The sequence below is a fragment of the Calypte anna genome, chromosome Z (genome assembly GCF_003957555.1).
Source record: "Calypte anna isolate BGI_N300 chromosome Z, bCalAnn1_v1.p, whole genome shotgun sequence".
In the NCBI taxonomy this organism is placed as follows: Eukaryota; Metazoa; Chordata; class Aves; order Apodiformes; family Trochilidae; genus Calypte; species Calypte anna.
Genome location: NC_044274.1, coordinates 30,472,933 through 30,494,705, shown reverse-complemented (window position 1 = coordinate 30,494,705; position 21,773 = coordinate 30,472,933). Strand labels below are relative to the sequence as shown.

Below are 21,773 nucleotides of genomic sequence, written 5' to 3'. Positions count from 1 at the left end.
TCACACTGAAGTTGGTTTTGATAGTGCATGGAATCACCCAGACACCAAATCTGCAGTAAGATCTCACAGAGAGGTCCTCCCACCAGCGCTGGGCTCATCTGAAATCAGCTCCATTGGATTAACTTTTTTTCGCAGCAAGTTTTTGAAAACTCTCAACTTTTGCCAGACCCAGAATGAGTTCAAGGAAGTCAGCAACTGAGTTTGCACGCAGAACCTTTCTAGCAGCATATTACAGACAGAAGCTTTTTGTTTATTCTCTCAAGTTATAAGTAGACATAGGGGACTACAGATGTGAATTTATGAGAGAAACCACTAGTTTTACTTAAAATTAATAAATTCAGGTCATGTATAAACTATCCTGTCATATCCTGTAACATTTAATCAGTGAAACCACAAGGGAAAACACACTAACATCTCTTCCCTTTCTCTCTTAGAAGTGTCTGAAATGAATTGGTTGCTAAAGAAACCTGACATAATTGTGACAGAGAGTTTTGAAACCCTTAGTGGAGTTCATCTGAAACTTCAGCACAGCAAATCGCCTCTTATCTGTGTACTATTCCAGGAAGAAATGCACGGCATTTCGTCATCACAGCTGAAAGACTAGCTGGCTCTGCACGTAGGCTAAGCCAGAATAAGAGCCCTCAGCTAGAATGAGGGCATGCTGGTAGCTAATGCTTACTCAGAGCCCATTTTCTTTAGCCTTTGCTACTGCTTGTGTAGGTTGGAATGCAGGAAAAGGCAAAAATTAAAGAAGATAATGAAGGTCAATGTTTACTTTCTTCAGTTGCTCTCAGTACAGATTATTTCTGACGAAATGGCACACATGCACTAACACAGGGACATTTTAAATGACTGCCCCTATTATAAGGACTTTAAGTATCTTTATTTAATGTGACTGCTCATGAGCAGGACTGTTTACAGGAGAGACTCAAAAAGCAGGTATAATTTTTTTTCAGTCTGATATTTACAGGCAAACTAGTAAGTAGAAGTTTAAGTTTCTCGTGCAAACTGATCAGGAACTTCCAAACAGGCAAACCAACTTTATCCTTAAGAAAGCTGTTGAAACATAGACAGTTGTTTAAAGACAAGGATCAATCTTCATATGTAGAGGAATACAGTGAGGCACATCTTGTTTTATAAGCTTTTCCTCTTTTGTATATCCTTAATGTGTATCTGTGATACAAGAATAAATGTGAATACATGGCAATGTTCAAACTGTTAGTTCTCAAGCTGCTTCATTTGGAACATTTTGCTTTCTTACTCTTGCCTGGAAAAAAAAGGTCAATAATTGAGAATTTACTCTGCTATAACCATGCTGATTTAAGCACACAACTGTATGCACTATCATACTGAGCACAATGGACTGAGTCACTTCACAAACACGCAGTTGCTGGTCTATAAAAGGACTAGATTTTACTTGTTCTGTTTAACGCACTGGCTGAACACTAAAAATAGTTGGCACAGATTTTTCTCAGGAAATTCAAACTTACACAAGCAGAGGGAAAACATTGCGAATGAGATGCTGCTCTGTGCAAAAATTCATCTTGGGTAAAACTTTGAATACTAAAAATAAATCTTGTTTTCAGTTCTCACAAGAAGGCTTTTCTATTTAATTCTGAAGATTTAAAGTAGTTGTTAATCATGTACTGTACACAGTACTAAGCAGGAAAATGTTCAGTTATTTCTGAAACATGTTATTTTGAGGCTATATTTGAATCTTCCATTTTACGTGATGAGAGTTATGTCACAAAGTTAATCATTCCCAGGATGCTAGCATTCAGGGTAATGAAAAACTTCTTGTGCAAGCAGTTATTAATCAGTGAGTATAGCATTGCATAATGCTTTCTGAAGCATGTGTTTTGTGATCAGAGTACAAGGCTGCATAATACAGCGAAGTGTTTATGCCGTATGCTGACCTTTTCTAAAGCAGAAAGGGAACCATGTGATGCGCCGTTCCTGCCAGCAGTTGCTTATTGCTAATAATTAAGTTTGATGATATGAAGAAAAACGAACTTGTGTTACATTAGAGTTCTAAAAGGAAGAAGCTTTGAAGTTTCTGGCACTGTAAAGAGCAAAGACGGCCAATTTGGCTTGGCTACACTACCACTGTCCATTATAGGCACCACCAATCAAAACCGGAATCAAGTGCCCTACTCAAGAGGTTACTGGCATTTGTGTAAAGGAAAACATGTGCATCATTACAGGGCTGCTGTATTATCCAGAGAGCATAAAGGTCACGGGAACAAAGCAGCCAAAAGTATGTTTGGTACATCAGATCTCTGAACATCACATTAACATTTTACGCTCTTGTGCAATAGTGCTGGTAAGCAGCTATTACTTAATTTCCTACCAGTATTACCCAAAAGCATACTTGTGAAATACTTCAGATAAGTGTGCTGTAATTATACAAAATACAAAAACATGTATAGGAGAAAAAATTTTTAACTCTAAAAGCATATACCTGTGGAGATGTGGTTTTAATGAGCTATTTTAGCAACGAAAACAATGTTTTAAAAGCTCCTATGAACAACTATAAATTTATGTGCTGGAAGTAGAATAGACATACAGACATACACACTTTACATATTATGCATATGCACACACAGCATAAGCAAAAGTTTGTCCTGCACACTGCTAATTTGTGCTTCTCTTTTGGCAGAATTGGGCTGCAGAGCTGGAATAACCAGCTTCATATGACTGCTTTAGAACAGCCTACTATCCTGGGAGCATAGTTTTGCCACTGCAGCTCCTACACCACCTCCTCCTTAATTTGCTAGGGTTTCTTTCCGCTGATGAAAGCTTAACTACTTTGGGGAGCTGGTACAGAAAGAGGTAGCCAGGCTACGTTAAGTATTACCATTTGTTAACAGCAATTCAGTTCCATCATGGAATCTACAATACGTCACCAGTGACTAAAGTGATTTCTGATATCCCTTGCTTACTTTAAGGAAGTATTTTCAAGCTTAACTAATAATACTAAAGGGTAAAGCACTCACAAACTGACACATTTAAGACTACATCTATGCAAGCACTCAGGTGACCAGAACCTCTATGATTCTAGTATTGTATCTACATCTCAATAAACTAATTTATTGACTATATAATTAGAGTGGGAAAGTTTCAACGGGAGTAACTGAAAGCATCCAGTGACCAGGTCACTCCTGTAGGAAGGTTCAGTTCAGGTGCAGAGAGCAGAAACTGGGTTGCTCTGGTGTTCCATGAACCCTTGAACCAGAGAGCAATTAGACAGACACAGGGGCTGCAGAATAACCTTTAAGGTTTTTTTGTTTGTTTGTTTTGTTTTTTTTAATTAGTGATTTGTAGAAAAGTTTAAGAATCCAAAATGAAGAAAGGAATTCTGTTCCACACAAAGTGGAAAAAATAACATGTCCATATGGCCACTTATGAGCTGTTAACTTAGGCAGAACACTTCTCATTACACCATTTTTGTGCTCCTACCTTCTTTTGTATTTAGGAATCATGTTTGGCTGTTGTGAGCTCTACTCATAACTGTGGTAGAATACTCAGGTAATGTAACCAACCAACACAGAAAAATCCACTTTGTGGAGCTAATCATAAAGATATTAGAAATGACTGTGCTGAAGGGAACTCTGACTTAAACATGCAGCCTGAACACAGCCTACAAACCAGGTACTCCTAGAACCACTGCTTTTTAGAAGTGTGCTCCTTGTCTCTCTCCTCCTTGCATCATTACCTCGAAGAAGAGGCTCATCAGAAGATGACAACTACAGGACAATATGAATCACATCCTTGTCTCTCTCCTCCTTGCATCATTACCTCGAAGAAGAGGCTCATCAGAAGATGACAACTACAGGACAATATGAATCACAGATTGAACCCTGAGTGGCAAATAGCTGGGGATACTTGCATACAATTACAAAAACAGGTCAGCTGCAGACCAGCTTTGAAGAGAACAGTCCCAGCAATGCAGACTTATTACACAAAAGCAGAGTCAGACATTTTTTGGCATAAACATACAGATTTATTACTTATATATATAATTTATATGTAATTAAAATGCAACCTCCATAATTCTATCCTTAAAATTAAAATTTCAAACTTTGTCTTTCTAAGCTGTATGAAAAAGATACATTTTAAAAGAATCTGTATAACTAGCATCAGATTTTCTAACATGCTAGAAAGAATGGAGCCAAACACAGTATCACAGTATCGTAAGTCCCTTATACTTAAGGAAAAATTAAGTCAATTAGCAGTTGCTAGAATAAAGAAGCAGCAACTTACTGTATAAGTTACTAAAAAAACAAATGAACTTTTCCTGTTCTTCTAAAGTAGTTATAATGTGCCACAAGAAAACAGCAACACATTCTCATCTCTTTAATGTTACAAAAGTTTTATTAGCATATGCTTCTGAAATTACCATCAAAGACCAATAGTCACTAGCCAGAACTTTGAAGTGTTTATTAACATACATGTACAGACTATGCCTTAGAGGGTTAATGTACTATTTTGAACTCAAGTAGTAAAACAGGACTTAGCATTGACACAGACTGCTCACACCCCCTGTAATAAATTCTTTTAACATACTTCATATTTCTTCCCATGTGAATGAGTGTCCTTGGAATAATTATCTACTAGATAAAATTTGAAGATTAAATCTAAGCTAGACTTATTTAAGAGAGGTGGAGGCTGATCTTACAATCTACGACAGTTGTTGATTAATGAGCTGCTCATGATTGCAGTAGGCCTGTCCAAACTGCAGAAGCAAACGATAATACAGAACTAGGAGGAATGTGCTATCTGGATGCCACACCTCTGTTGAAACATAGAACTCACTTCAACTACTGCAACATTTACTCTAGCCTTGAACTATCAGATGTGATCAACACATGGTAATATATGTGCCTCTCCTTGCTCCATGTCTGCTGCTTCTCTGGCAGAATTCCTGTGTTACAGAACTTACACACTGTACTCATGTGTACTTGTAGCAGTTATGGTAAATGCTTTGTGGGGTTCAAGGTCTTTGCTGGTAATGCTCTTGCAGAAACCAGTTCTTGGAGTAAAACAGCACAATCACATCCTGAGTGGGGTTAGTCTTCTCTGAGAGTCTGAAGAACTTTATTTATAAGCAGACATATGCATACACATACGCAGGGATATGATGTGTCAGTAAACACACAGATACAATGCATAATGAATGCATTGCACAAACACACTCTATTCTGAACACATGAGGAAACTTCTATTCAATTCTGCCCCAAGGCTGAAACTGAACATGATTTAAATCTATGATAAAAAAGTTATGCTATGTAATCTTTGATGATAGCATGATCATTTCATGATCATTACCCTTGGGAAAATTTAAAAAACTTTCCTAACTTTGCTTATAAAATATCAACGTTATCAAAGTGAAAACAATCCATACAAATTTCTAAGTGTTCCCTGCACCTTAATGTCTGAGATCCAGACTCAGAGAAAACAAAAGCCAATAGAAAATAAACAGAACAAACAGGTATGAACAGAAAAACTAGTCTTTGTAATACTTCAAAACACACAAGAGGAATTTCATTACCTTTACCTGAACAGAATTCCCCTTTCCGTTTATATGTGTGCAATTATTCTTCTTTTTCCCATTTCTTGAGACAATTGTCTTACCAGAAGTGTGAAGAAAAACAGTATCTTAAAATAAATACATCTTCTATGATTACTGTCATGCTTTGTGAACACTGACTGTATCAGCCTCACTAGACAACGACAAGTCCTATGGTTTTTCAGCAGTGTCATTAGGTGCAAGAACAAAGCCAAAATCCTACAATGACACATGAAAACAGATTTTGTTCAATGTGCACCACAAAACACCAATAATTTTCAATTATATTTTTTAAGTTTGTAAATAAATCCTCTCTCTGATCTCAGAAGACACCTATTCAGGGATTTGCATCTATGGAAAAAGCAATGAAGTAAAAATTAAGTTGATGATAAATTAAGGTGCTTTAATTACTCTTTTCACTTTGCATCTATGAATTGGTTTTGGTATGCAAAGTGACCCTAGCACCAAACACCTTCCTTTATTCTGCAAGTCTACCAAAACCAGATTCCAAGGAGCATGATACTGTGTTCTCTCCTGCGCTGGGAAGACCTGTTGTTTTTTGTTCTGTTCAACAAATCTGTTAACAGCTAAATGTATCAAAGAACAACGAGGAAGATATGAAACAGCTGCACATGACTCATCTTGATTTTTGTGATCCTGAATGCAGTTGGTTAAAAGCAGTCCTAGAAGAGCATGGATATGAATGTTGGTTAAAGGCACAAATCTACACCATCTTACGTTCATAGTATTTGAAGTTACTAGATTTTTTAAAATACACATTCACAGAAGCTACTTAATCAGTGCTTGTTAGAAAAAGAGGCAGCTCGGTAACCAGACTGTTTATCAAAGTTATGAAACAGAAACCCATCAGCATAGACTTAATATTTTTTCTACTATTAGCATAATCATTCCTACTCAGTAAAAATGAAAATGATATGTTGGCATTTCAAAAACATCATAAAATGACCCCCTAGTCTTTATATAACTATCAAAACAAGCACTGGCACTGTATTTGAATATGATTGTGGATGAAATGCTTGACTCAGCAAGTTTACCAGTCAACAAAGTGTATGCCCTACTAGTTATTATCAATTAACATGTAATTATATGTCTCAATATGAATTTAAATGATATGGATATGGACAATGACCACAGTTAATGCTGCAGAAAAAGCAGAGCATGCACAAATTTTGTGAGCCAGTGCTAACCAAATAAAACAAAAAAACCCTACAAATTATAACAAAAAAATTTGGTTTCATGTGAAAAGACACCTCTGACTGCTAAGCTATGTTTATTTTCAGACAAGTTAACAAGTTTTTAAAGAGGTTATTTCCAGGTTATATGGCATATCCACAGCAAACATACCGTATGAGTCACAAGTTTTCTCACCTTATAATCTATTGGATTTCTCTCTCAGTGTATGAAAAGAACACTGAGGTTGCCACAGAACAAAGAACACTTCAAAATCATCCCTGTTGTATATAAATATAGATTGTCAGGAACTGTAAAACAAATGTTCTAAAGCTTAAGAAAATTCTAGTTTCTTTAACAGTGCATTAGTCGCAACCCTACCCCACATTCTTCATTGCAATCATCAAACATTTAAAACGAGTGCAGGATGTGAAATAAAGTTCCTTCACAACAGTGTTGTTCAGATAATATGTTGGAAGAATTCAAAACAACTCCATGTTTAACTTACAAGCATGAATCATTACAGGCTACTCTTGAAAATTTCTTCATTTAACACAACTAAGTGAATGTAATGGCAATGACTTAATCAAAAGGATGCCATTATATGCTAAAGCTGATTTCATTTTATTTAGAATAGTGTATGTCAGATAAATGAAGCGTAGCATTTTACAAACTACAGTCCTTTTATTTTCTCTTAGCTTTATTAATAATGTACATATTTGGGTAGAATACTCAAATATACTTTTTACTGATATACAGAGTAATTTTAATACCTATGTTGTACAATTTCTTATTTTGGTGGTCAGTAGTAACTTTTGCTTTGATAAAATGATACAGCAGATTTATACTTAACACCACATACAAGTTTTGTCTATATGAAGAATTTACAGAGCATTTTCAATTGTGGAATGTCATGTTTCACACATATGAAATTTTTAAGTCCTTCATGAGCCTATGGCCTTGACAATAAATACACAGTTAAATCTTCAGAAATCGTAACAAGCATGATTTGAAACATATTTCTATTTGGACCCAGTACAAGTATGGATGGACACATTCAAAATGTTGTAACATCAGTATGATTTGCTTTTACTTTCATGGCTGTGATATTCCAGATGAGTATGCAAAGTACAACTTAATGTTCCTCACAGCAGTACTTTTATCCCCTGTATATTAAAGGCATCAGCTTCTTTTATTCTCCCTTGTAGCGAGGTGGTCTCTTCTCCTTAAATGCAAGAAGACCTTCAATTCTATCTTTTGTTGGAATAGTCTGCAATGAGCAGAGTAACAATTCCTTATTCATACTAAAAATAATACTAAGGAAAATATTTTCATACAAATCCTAATTCTTTTATGCATCCAATATGCAACATATAATATAACAGAAAAAAACCCCAAAACCTAAAATGCCTAGTCAGATATAGGAAAATACCAGGCATTTCAAAGGCACAATACAAGGCTGAGAAATTATTTGGGAGAGAAGGAGTAATTGTGCTCCAACAGATGACTGTGAGAAATTCCTTAGGCTTTGTTTTTATGTTTTTGATGTGTTGTTTTGTTGGGTTTTTGGGGTGTACATTATTAATCAGAGCAATAAGCATCTAATGCTGATGCTTCTCTTTAGACAATCAAAAACCTGTCTTGAAGTCAAAGAACATACAAACTCATTTACATCATTCCTATGTTTTGCTGTCAAAAAGGTTTGTCTCAATCTTCTGGTGATTAGCACACATGCCATTAGTGGCATGTGGCAGTGAAAAGCCTTTTCATGTTTTTTCATGTTAAACCAAAAAAAAAAAAAAAAAAAAAAAAAGCAAAAGTAAAGCAGTTCTTGGACTACATGCAACCCAGTGTATCACTGGCGAGGTATGTCTGGTGTATGTCTTCACTACCTCCACTCTAAAAATTTTGTCAGGCACATTTTTTTGTCCTAAACTACATCTTCTTCTTTAAGTAACTTACAAATACAGAGCAAGCAGAATGAAGGTCTAAATACAATGCCAATACATGTCTAGAAAAAAATCACAGAGGAACTTCCAGTTCAAATTCTGCATGTTTTATAACATGCACCAACAAAACCTGTTTTCTGCGTTTTTCCATTTAATCACAGCTACATACCTGAGCGTAACAAGCTTCTTCAATTGCTAAACCTGTCACCAAGTCGACCTGAGGAAAAAATATGAAGTTTTTAAAAAGTGTATATTTGCCTATTTATTATATAATATTACTTGACAGCTAACTTAAATGCTGTGTTTTGATATGCCACATATAAAATACTTTACTGAAGTTCTAATTTACTTTAACATAGAAATGCTCCACTGCCATGTGGTGAAACTGGTTAGTATTTCTCTAACTGTTTCCTTATTTGGTGAAAACAACTAGAATGTGATACACTGTCAAAACAATGTATACTCTTCACTACTAAAAAACCCATGACTACTACCATGACTAAAAACCATGAGCTACTTGCACAATTGTAATAATTTCATTTACAATAGGAGAAATTACTTAGTTTACTTCATGATTACCTAAGAACTATTCTGAAACTAGTTATCTTCAAAATTTCATATATGAACATGATGCCATGCACCAAATTAAACATAAATTCATGTTCAAAGAGATTTGAAATTTAAAAGAGGCCAATGGCCTTCTTGCATCACCCTTAAAAACTAAAAACATGGAGGTTTTTTTTGAAGCTGGTCTGAACAGCTGCAGCATTTACCAGCTCTTCACATGGCCACTGAAGACTGTGGCCATGCATCACAAGCAATTTGTCAAGGGAAAATAAACTATAGAGCAGATTATCAAAGGAGGATGTGAAATCTCTGGCATGAAAGGTTTGTAACAACAAACCATTTGACCATTTGGCTTGATTGTTTTTGATACAGTAGATCTTGTCTTGGGGTCTGAAGTTTGAATTAGATGGTCCTTGTAACCATAAGTTCCTTAGGTCTATAAATATAACTTTGACTTTCTGAGTCAGTCCACTATACTTGACAGGTACATAGTATAGCTTTTGGTATTTCGAATCTTGGGTAGCACTGCAACAGATCTTGAATTCCCTAATTACTTGCTGTGGAAACTTTACAAACATACTCTGCACAACAGCATCTGAGTTCAGTTCTCAGACCAAAACTTAGTGGCGGTACACTTAGTTCAACTCAATTACATACCTGTCTGCTTCTGAGACTTTAAGGAAAAAATACCATATAGAAATTTGTCTTCCTGAATTCAGATGTTGCATGTGGTTTGATCCCCTTTTCCTTGTCCCATTTTGAGCTATAAGCTGTCCTGGTGCAGACCTTATGCATGTGCTTAACTTTAAATATGAATAGTCCTGTTGAGCTCACTGAGATGATTGTCAGGTCTGAAGTAAAACACATGTCCAGACATGTTTAGGGCTGGATTTTAACATTGTTTAAAGCTAGGTCAACAGTGTTCCAGAAGTCACATCAATCAGAATCAAATATAAAGTCAGACTACAGATACAATTTTAACATCAGCCTCTATGAAACTATGAAAAACAAACAACATGCCTTTCAACCTTTATTAGCTACTAAACACTGAGAGCACTTACAGACCTGAAAGAATAAGACTGAGGTTTTTTTCCACCTAGCATTTGAAATACAACTTTTTCCTAGTAGTTTATATTTACTTTCTAGTATTAATAATAAGTAGAGTGCACTACTCCCTGACAGTCATAAGGTTACTAAGCCTTGTTATGAAAATCACCATGAAGTCTAGTCCTGGAAGTCTGAGGCATACAAAATTGCATTTAATCTCTGAAGATTTAATCAAACTTTGGATTTTGAAAGACTGCAGTCCGAGAAATTAAAAACAGTTCTAGAAAAAAAATCAACACAGTACATCTGCTGCCAGTCTGACTTTTGGTTAGTTTTATGAAAAGTACAGATCCTTACCTCCATTCCCTGATTGATGGCAAGTTTCGCAACTCTCATTGCTACTGGTCCCTACAATGAAAGAAAAACCTTATTTACATATCATCAACATCAACAACATTATCCAGTGAAGAGTCTGTACATCAATGATCTTATATCAGGACCATCTAGACTTTGGATTTCTATTAGATTTATTGTAAATATGTCAAATATACTAAATCACATCACTATACTAGACACTTGCTTCCAAACCAGTAAGTTTCAATACTGAGGAAAAGTGAAAGCACACTGTTTTCGGAAGAACTTAATTAAAGCAGTGTGTTTGGTTTATGTTTCAAAGGTGCTGAACATGTCCACTTTGTCAAGCTTGCTCAATTCCCTAAAAAACAAGGCTCAGAATGGCCAACTTAAGAGACACTATTAGAGGTGTTTCCAAGGCCAGACTTATGTCTCTGTTATCAGAAAATGGGGACAGGTGAAAACATGTGATAACTAAAAAAAATTAATTGATGTAGCTTCAAACTTAAAATAGTCTACTGGAAAGCCTATGCTGGTCAAGTAGTGACATTACTCCACTAGTGACTGAGGTTCCTAGCAAGCAGAGTGTTTTTCAACCTCTTTCTCCAATGTGCTGCAGGACAGTGAGACATCTTTGAGAATATTTCAGTCCTGTGCCCATCTATCAGCACCAGCGTCTGAACGTTGAAACATTGCTTTAGAGACATGGCCTGTCCCTTTGAGAAAAGCAAAATGCTTTTGAGCTAGTTTCAATGAGAAGTTGCAAATATAAATCAACCTTTCAGAATCACTGTATGCTAAAATTTTTACTTTATTTTTTCATGTTGGTCCTTCTATGAGGGTATTCAAGACACAACTGAAGTTAAATGCTGTATGTGACTTGTAACTTCTGATTTTAAATGAGAAACTTTAGTTCTACATTTGTGATCCAATAGAATGGTTTACTAATTATTTTCTTCCTCTGTGTCCTATGAATTTCCTACCCAAAACACTTCACTTGAAAAGCAGGTTTATCAAAAGCTCCAAACTCAAAAGCCTGCTCTGAACCAACAGCTTGCAATCTATAGCAGCAGAACAGGTAATAATTAGCAGGCACAAGGACTCCAGTAATGGTCACATTTTTCTTAATAAAATTTTCAAGTTCTAAAATAAAGGAACTCAGAAAATCCTATTTCACTTTTCTTAATGAAAGAAAGATAGGATGTCACTTATCATGAGTGATTCTTTCATCAAGCTTAGACACAAATGACAGAAAGGAAATTTTCCACTAGTAAGTGGGTTTTGCTTTAATACTCAAACTAAGTTTCATATTTTCAAAACAGGAAGTACACTGAGGTACATACACTTTCATATGGACCTTTTTGCCTCTCTTCTGAAGTGTTCAACAGCAAGAAAATAACCTACTGAGAGTACTGCTTTATTAAAAAAAAAAAACAACTCTTGCACTATTTTATGTTTGAAACTTGAAAGCCAAATTACACAGTATGAACACAGAGCATATGATGACGATACAAAGATTGACAGTTTTTTTGGCATCACTGTGAAATAATTACCAAACAGCATCACAAAATACATGAGAGAAACCTTCTGATTGCTCTCCCTGTAACTGGAATGGCTTTTTAATACAGAACTATTTTTCTTAATACAGCTGGTTCTTTTTCAGTTTAAATGCTTCGTAAAAAATAAAAGCAAAATAATTTTTTACCTGAGGTAAAAATTCTTTTGCTAGAGCTAATGCTCTTCTGTATGCAGCATCCCCTGCTTCGTTCTGTTCTACCACATGGCTAATCAATCCTATTGATTTTGCTTCCTCACCATCTACAATACGTGCAGAGAAGATTAGTTCTTTTGCCAAAGACACTCCAATTGTGCGGGGTAATCTCTGTGTCCCCCCTAAAGTTTGGAAAAAGAAAAAATACAAGTATTAGTCTTCCATCAACTTATATCACAAAAGTAGATGATGCTTTGTTCAGTTCAAATATATGCATTTTTAATGCCATAAACAAACAAAAAACATGATCCAAAGAATTCCTAAATGCCTTCTTCAGTTTTAAAACTACACCTCATATGAAATAAACTGCTGTTTCTCAGAAAGACATGTAAGTAAATGAAGAGGTAACACTAATAGATTCTGTTCAATTGCATACAAGTTATCTTATTTATAGAAGAAAAAAGCTGAAAGAAAACAATTTGCCAATAGTTGCCATATACAAAGACTGCTTCTTTTTAACACCTATATTTTTTATGCTATTAATCAGCACAACTGAAACATTATATATGTATATATGTACACATATACTAAAAAAGAATACATAACAAGACTGTAGTTCATTTGCATATGTTATGGACAATAAAGATTTATACAAAACTAATACCACCAGACATGCTTTTAAAAAGCGATAGTATTTTATGTTCTTTCCTCTGTGCTATTTTTGAAATCTTAAGGCTTGATTATAAAAATTAGTGAACGACAAGTGTGGATCAGCAGAGAAAGGCACCTAATTTGAGTTAGCTCTTCTTAAGAAGTTAAAAACTCCTTTGTCAGAGCAGCATTTTCAGGCCACTAAGCAGTAACCACCTTAATTTATATTCATCTTCGGCAAGTTGTTGGGAACAGGAGAGGTACCTGAGGACTGGAGGAAAGCAAATGACACTCCAGTCTTCAAGAAGGGCAAGAAAGAGGACCCAGGTAACTACAGACTGGTCAGCCTCACCACCATCCCTGGAAAAGTGATGGAACAACTCATTCTTGGTGCTGTCTCCAGGCACATCAAGGACAAGAGGCTTATCAGGAAGGATAAGTCATGTCTGACTAACCTGACAGCCTCCTGTGAGGATGTAAGTAGGTGGATGGATGATGGCAGAGTAGTAGACATGGTCTATCTTGATTTCTGTAAGGTATCTGACACCATCTCCCACAGAATCCTTGAAGCTAAACTGAAGAAGTGTAGCCTGGATGATTGGGCAGTGAGGTGAATCAGGAGATGGTTGAAGGATAGAAGCCAGAGAGATGTAGTCAATGGGATGGAGTCTTGTTGGAAGTCTGTTTCTAGTGGAGTCCCTCATAGGTCAGTACTGGGACCACTACTGTTCAATCTATTTTTTGATGACCTGGATGCAAGAATAGAGTGCACTAACAGCAAGTTTGCTGATGACACAAAACTGGGTGGAGTGGCTGACACCCCAGAGGGCTGTGCTGCCATTCAGAGGGACCTGGACAGACTGGAGAGTTGGGCAGGGAGAAATTTAATGAATTACAACAAGGGCAAGTGTAGTCTTGCATCTGGGAAAGAACAACCCCAGGTACCAGTATAGGTTGGGGACTGAGCTGCTGGAGAGCAGCATAGGGGAAAGGGACCTGGGGGTGCTGGTGGATGGAAGGATGACCATGAGCCAGCAATGCGTCCTGGTGGCCAAGAAGGCCAATGGCATCCTGGGGTGCATTAGAAGGGGGGTGACTAGTAGGTTGAGAGAGGTTCCTCTCCCCATCTACTCTGCCCTGGAGAGGCCACATCTGGAATATTGTGTCCAGTTCTGGGCCCCTCTGTTCCAGAAGGAACAGGAACTGCTTGAATGAGTCCAGCACAGAGTGACCAAGATGATGAATGGAGTGGAACATCTCCCACATGAGGAAAGGCTGAGGGAGCTGGGTCTGTTCAGCTTGGAGAAGAGAATGAGGGGTGACCTCATTAAAGTTTATAAATATGTGAGGGGTGAGTGCCAGGAGGATGGACTGAAGCTTTTCTCAGGGGTGACTAACAACAGGACAAGGGGCAATGGTTATAAACTGGAGCACAGGTGGTTCTGTATAAATATTAGGAAGAATTTTTTCACTGTGAGGGTGACAGAGCACTGGAACAGGCTGTCCAGGGAGGTTGTTGAGTCTCCTTCCCTGGAGATGTTCAAAGCCCACCTGGATGAGTTCCTGTGTGACCTGATATAGGTGACCCTGCTTTGGCAGGGGGTTGTAGTGGTGATCTTTTGAGGTCCCTTCTGACCCCTAACTTTCTATGATTCTATGAACTACATGAACCAGACAGATGAAGATTGCTTAGCTGGACTAATAACTAACTTTCCAGAACTGACAAACAATGAGAATGTGGCATTAATCATAATACAAACTGAAGAAGTATATTCAGATGACAGAAGCAGATGTTTGCATGAACGAAAACTGAGGAAATGGCCTTTGTCCAAGAGAAAGTATTTGAAAATATACAACCTCTACCACTTTGATGTGGACCTGAAAAAAATACTCAATTTATGTTGATAATCTCTAAGTAAAAATCTCTTCTGAAATAGCTATTTCTGCAAGAACATGCTAAAATATTCTATAAATATATGTATGTATGCAGGAGAAATATTTATAGGTTCAAAGGAAGGTGATATAAGACTGGATAAGAGTATGTTCATTTAATATAAAAAAGTTTAATTTCCACTAGATAATGATGAACTGAGTATTTTTTGTTAAAGCCATTCAGGTCTCTTACTGATGTTGCCTTAAAATACTTCATATACATGTCTGAGATTCTTACACTGACTGGAAACACAATAAATGTTTTGCACTTCAATGATCCAGCTTTTCAACAATTTGTTTTTATGAATAACAAGCTTCAGTACTACTGCATTAAAACAGACGTGTCTTTGAGCACACTACATCATATAAAAATGAAGGAGTTTTGTGGAATTGGTGCACTATATATTTCTAGAATATTGCAAAATCTTGATGTATAAAAAAACATATTTTCTGGGCTGAAACTGAAGGAATTAAAAAAAAATTGCTTACTTGCTCGTAACAGTTATAATAAAATGTGTCAAAACACAACACCAGTAAGTACAAATAATGTGGCATTCTCTGTGGTCCTACCACTCTGAGATGTCTTTAGAAAAACTGTCCAAATGGTCAAGGTAAATATAACAGAAGAGCAACTCCTGTTCAATAAATTCTACTAAATCTGCAAGCTGTACAGCTAGGCCAGTGACTATACTATGGGAAAATATTGCTAACAACATAGAGAAAGCCTCCACTCAGGGATATTTTAATGCAAGTGACAAGGGGTGATACAAGACTAGAACACCCTTGTAAGCTACTACAAAACCTGAAGCCTAAGCCTTACTACTAGCCTCACTGGTGGGATTCACAGAGAATGCTGAAATTGTAGCTGTCAAATTTTGTATCAATAGATGTCACAAAAATGTGAGCTGTGTATTCAGGAAATTCTCTGATTCTGATATTCAGCTGTACCACACCATCAGCACTAACAAACATGTACTGACTTTTTGATTTTAAATGCTGAAAGGGTCTTTTAATTTCTCACCCAAAAAAGCTGTCACACTATAACTGAGGTCTCTCCTTACACATTTTTAAGTGTACATAAGGACTTAGCAAGTACCTAGCCTGATTCTAGTGTAGTGATAAATTATCCCTTTTACCATCCTGATGGAATGTAGAATTGGAATACTAATGGATGTAGTTTGGCATTTGATTAAAGAAAATTGTTCATCCAAATCTAGGACCTGAAACCATTTGAGACTGAATTGACCAAATTCACATCTTCTGCTTCTTCCTTGCTTGTTATGCCTAGTATTTTTTTCTGAAGTATCTCCTCTTCCTTGACTGTCTTCTCTTTTCTATTACTGCTTTTAGCAGAACATGTTGAAAGCAAAATTTAGTTGAGTGACATTATCTCATAACTTTGACCAAACAATGGATCTTTAAGCATGAAACAGTTTATTTTGTCCGTTTAGGTATTATTCTTAACCAGTTAGAGAAAATAGTTTTCCTACTAATGCCCTACACAATAATGACTTAGATAAAAGCAGTCTATAATCAATGTTGCTTGGCTGCCTCCTACCCTGCAAAGCCTTTAAACAGGAGTATACTCTTTGATTAATACTTACAGAACAGAAGACAACAGTTCAGTGCATCAATCATATATTTTCAGTAGTAGGAATAAAACACATGCACATATAAAAGCAGTAAGACTCAATTAATCAAGTGGAAACACCACACCAATGTATACCCAACACACCAGCATTACATTCATTTATGAAGAAAAATAGAGTTATCTGCAGATAGATGTTCTGTTTTGGTTATAAACAGAGAACATATGATGCTTGCCAACTAGAATCAGAGCTAAAGGAAGTAACACCCAGTCTTCAAAGACATTACTTAACTAAGGCATTTAATCTAAACGTAGAGTACAAGTTGCTAGAAGAACAGTTGATTCATCTTCGCAAATTTAATGACATATTATTTCAAGGACTAATGATATGGTATTATTCACTGTGCTGATAAAAGTATTTAACATACAGTTGCAATGTAAATGCATTCTTATCTAAGACAGTATAAAAATTCAGTGCTGTAATAACTGTAAACAGTTGTTTTAGATGACACTCTATTTAATTTTAAAAGGCTGTAAATAAAAGAATGCTAAGTTCAAGTACAAAGATTGTTAAACACTAGTTTTTTTAAATTTAACAAATAGCTGATTTTGTATGAATATTTATTTACTGACAGCAATTCATCAGCAACTCAATATCTGTACACAACTGGTTTGGATTAAGGGAATTGCGTGATAGATTCCCAAGAGTATATCCAACAAGATGAAGCAACTAGCTTACTGGAAATAGATTCATCATTCTGGCAAAGAATATCTACAATCAGTAATTTATCTTAGCTAATGGTTCTGCCAAAAAATATTGGAAAAAATGCTGTTCTGAAAAAAAGAAATCCAAACTTTAATTCAGTAAAAATCTTGTTTATTAGGTCAAATGAAAATGAGTCTTTCTATCCTATCCTTTCTACCATGGACTTTGTCAGAATCAAGTTTGATTTTCTTGACAGGTTTCTAAGTTTCTTTTTTTAAAGACTACTGTGCATTTCTAATGTCTATTAATAATCCATAGTGAATACAAAGCCTGTCAACCACAAACTCTCTAATTAATTCAAGTCAGTCAAGAAATGGCTCCACAGTATCCTTGTGATTCTTTTGCAGGAAGCTGCAAGGTGTAGATTTTTTTCATTTCCATTGAAATTCAGAGAAATATGGAAGACAAACACCTGCTTTTCATAACACTGTATCTTTAACAATGTGAGCCCGTAAAATAGACTAGCATGGATAAAATTACTATTTTAATAGTTTTCAGTCATATAAGTAATATTTAAAGTCTGTGCAACAAGTTTATTTTCCACTTTTAAAGTACCTCTAATCCAAACTACTGAATTAAGCAGTTTTCAGAACACTAAACGCTCCAGAAGTCTGAACACCCTACAATGAAAATATTTAACACCAAGTTTCCAAAAGATTATTTCCCAGACTAGGCCTTCATCCTGCAAAGTTTTACATCCTTTAACTAACCTTGAATCAAGTATATATCTTAATGAACTCAGACATCCAAAATCCTTTAACAGAAGGAAACACAAAGAGCCCTTCACCAGCACAGACTGGATAGCCTACTAACAATTGAAAAGAGCTGAGACAAGGTAAGACAAACAACATAGCAAGAGACTAGGTGAAAATGTGGTATAGAAGAAAACAAATAATCCATAATCTCTGCAAGGTGAAGAAAGTACTGATGGTATGCAGGTGGTAGGGGATGCTGCTCTCCTGTCTGGCATGTACGTCATTGTTTGGAAGAAGACTGGAGCAAAGCCTGAGACAGTGGTCTGAGGCTGACTCAGAGATTGCCCCGGTGTCTGTGATGACTGAGAAGAGTTTTCTGAGAAAGATTTTGCAGTAGGCTGCCAAAAGCATTCATAGAAATCTTGTTTGCCAGTCACAGTGCAGAAAGCACTGCAGGAACATCAGACAAACTCTTCCTGAGGCTGAAGAAGTAGGATGACCTGCTGCCTAGGCCTGTCCAGCAGTGGCAAATTCCAGGTCCACAACTGCCAACATAATTTGCAGATCAGTCCTTAATTTTCATAATATGTTTTATTAACCTGCATCTGTAGCCTTGTTTATTTAAAAACATGTCTGAAAAACACCTAGAATATACCAAACCACCATGTGTGGGTGGCTTGAAGGTGGCAGCCTGAATCAGAAAAACATAGTACTTGCTTGAAGATGTATGAACAATTATGATGCATGAGAGAAAGTGCTAATACATTTTCAAAATTCACTATCAGTTAAATTATCACAGCTTCTGTGCAGAAAGATGAAATCATTGAGTAACATAGAAAACCAAATTTATTTTAAAAATAAGGACTCCTTTTCTTGATTGAGAAAGAGAGATGATTTCCCAGCAGGCAGCTGCATATGTGAAATGAATGGAACCAAACAATTTATCTAGAACCTCATTTTTACAAATTGGGGTGCACTTCAAAAGGGATCTGCATCTGGTGCATGGAACTTATCCTACATTTTCTTCAGAAGTGAGGCAGAACCACCTGCGTGGACTTCACTGTCAGGCTAAGCACTGCATGAGAAGCACAGATCTGCACTACCACCCATGGACTCCCAGGACTCAAGGTATTAGCAATGCACTGACAATCTTTTCTGCCTTATATGTATTTTTTTTAATTAAATTAAGGAAAGAAAGATAAGTGCCTAAGGCCATTAACTTACTTATTAACTTTTACGTGAACATGAAAAAATACAACAAGCGTGAGTAGACACAGATATTCAGTAAGGCCACATACTTTCCTACTACTCCAGATAAGAAATTGGTCTTATTGTTGTTTAGAAATGCAGTGATGGAAGCTACCTTTAATGCAATTCAGAAGTACATATATACATTAAAACATAACTCATCTTCCTACAGAGGTAAAATAATTGCCCAAGAAGGCTTCTTCCAGTTTCAGAGTTACACCCACACGTACATGATGTCATTAGTCAGCTGTAACAGCAGGTAGGAGGCTTAGACAAGTGTTGCTGTGTACGATCATACTTTACAAATCATGTGGACTTTATGAGTAATATTAGGTAAAACCTTCCGTTTAACTTGTATTTTAAATACGTAATTTTATAGTCCATGTTCTTACTGGTTAAGATTGACAATTATAGGCTAAAATTCAATTCATATAAAAATCAGGATGAAATAGACAGATGTAAGAAAAACTACCATAATTACTTAAGAGAAGTGAAATACAGAAAAAAATAATTTTCCTTCCTTCCTTCCTTCCTTCCTTCCTTCCTTCCTTCCTTCCTTCCTTCCTTCCTTCCTTCCTTCCTTCCTTCCTTCCCTTCCTTCCTCCTTCCTTCCTTCTTCCTTCCTTCCTTCCTTCCTTCCTTTCTTCCCTTCCCCTTCCCTTTCCCCTCCCTTTCCCTTCCCTTTCCCTCCTTTCCCTTTCCCTTTCCCTTCCTTCCCTTTCCCTTTCCCTTCCCTTTCCCTTTCCTTTCCCTTCCCCTTCCCTCCCCTTCCCCCTTCCCCTTCCCCTTCCCTTCCCCTTCCCCTTCCCCTTTCCCCTTTCCCCTTCCCTTTCCTTCCTCCCTTCCCTTCCCCTTCCTTCTTCCCTTCCCTTCCCTTCCCTTCCCTTCCCTTCCCTTCCCTTCCCCTTCCCTTCCCTTCCCTTCCCTTCCCTTCCCTTCCCTTCCCTTCCTCCTTCCCTTCCCTTCCCTTTCCCTTCCCTTCCCTCCCTTCCCTTCCTTCCCTTCCCTTTCCCTTCCCTTCCCTTCCCTTCCCTTCCCTTCCCTTCCCTTCTTTTCCATCTTCTCTCCCCTTCTTCTCCCCCCTTCTCTTCCCCTCCCTCAGAAAAAAATGCATACTTTTTAGCAGAATTCCCCATCTCTCTAGAATTTAAGAACTGAGATTGTTTTCACCCTAAGAAATGGCAAAGCCTCTCCACAGCAACCCCTGGTTTTAAACATTTCCCTCTTTTGCAAGTGGAACACTGCAAGAGCTCAGAAATTGAACCCTTTTATCACACTTCCATTGTTTACCCTCTCAGAAACCAAGGCTGTGTTTTACCACACACATGTAACTTAGGGGCTGTAGGTGATCTGTGGAGCTATCCAATGGAATACACTATGCTTTTAATGATATAAAACCTAAATACTATTTGAGACAATCCACACTGCTATCTAAGTCTCTCTTATCTGGTTGATATTCATGATTGTTCATGTATTTCCGTTTCCTTGGAGGATTTTTGCATTCCCTTTCTGGTGAAACAAAAAATTGTATTTAAAACTGGAACAAGACATTTTTTGTTTTACCATGGGATTTAGATTGATAATTTAGTTCAGTCAATGAATTGAACTTCCAATGTTTTTAATACAGTCCTATCTCCACCTAAAATGTCTTATAAACTCAACATCAAATTTATCCTTCCTTCTCCAGTCTGCTGGTTGTACTCAAGCCGTGTACTATATCATACCAGCGATAGTTTGTGGCAAAAGAACCCCGTTGTTTCAGCTGATAAAAAAGAAAATACAATCAATAAAAATGAGAACAGTAATACAGTGGTGATATTATATGCTACTTTGCATTGTACATATGGAGTATCCTTGAAAAGCATTTTAATTGTTTGCACTGATAATCCCCATGGCTGGTCAACCAGTAATAGCCTTTACTGGTTCAATAACAGGACAGAGGGCTAGGTGTAACACTGTGAGCTCAGTGTGTTGGTTCAAAACCCCACAGACTATCTATCCCTGCTTATTAGACTAAAATATAGTCATGATCCCCCAGATCCATGTTAAGATCATTTAGCTCCCCTAGTAAGTGAGCAATGTGGTTCAAAGCAAATGTGATGAATAGGAAAGAGACACTACTTCTCTCTCAAAGAATAAAGAGACATTTTCTGCAAGTATGAAATACAATTATAGCCTGATGCTCAAGGCACACATAAAGGAAGACAGGATATGGAAGAAGGAACTTCATTAAGGAAAATCCACAAGGTTACTGAGTGTAGAGAATAAGCCTGCAGCTGCAGGGAGCCTGGAAAGAGATGTTGCAATTGGAAGCAGTTCCAGTGACTCTGTGCAAAGCCTCCTGAATTTATTATTTTTGCAGTAAGATCGTCACTGGTATTTACAAGAAGCAGGGCAAATGAAGGCTTCCTTTAGCTTGATCCTTTCTAGAAACACCTTGAAAAAAAATCTTAAGACTACCTAAATTCTGCCAGAATAAAAAAATGTTTCATTATTCTGTGTAAT

At 36.8% G+C, this 21,773-nt stretch overlaps 1 protein-coding gene across 6 annotated transcripts in view; it reads right to left on the bottom strand.

Annotated features, from left to right (window-relative positions):
* Window positions 1-968: 968 nt before the first annotated feature.
* The window catches only part of AUH (AU RNA binding methylglutaconyl-CoA hydratase), a 105,576-nt gene continuing 84,771 nt past the window's right edge, over window positions 969-21,773 (bottom strand). Inside the window, exons 7-11 of one of the 6 annotated variants that reach the window (XR_003988719.1) lie at window positions 12,383-12,570; window positions 10,681-10,731; window positions 8,879-8,926; window positions 6,959-7,041; window positions 969-1,267 (exon numbers count right to left, since the gene is read on the bottom strand). Coding sequence is in view for 4 of the 6 variants with exons in the window: in XM_030467733.1 (XP_030323593.1) it covers window positions 7,953-8,030; window positions 8,879-8,926; window positions 10,681-10,731; window positions 12,383-12,570 (365 nt within the window). In the remaining 2 variants the exon portion in view is untranslated. Of the gene's footprint in view, window positions 1,268-3,987; window positions 8,031-8,878; window positions 8,927-10,095; window positions 10,128-10,680; window positions 10,732-12,382; window positions 12,571-21,773 lie in introns of those variants that run through there. The other 5 variants (XR_003988720.1, XM_030467733.1, XM_030467734.1 and 2 more) reach the window with 5 other exon arrangements.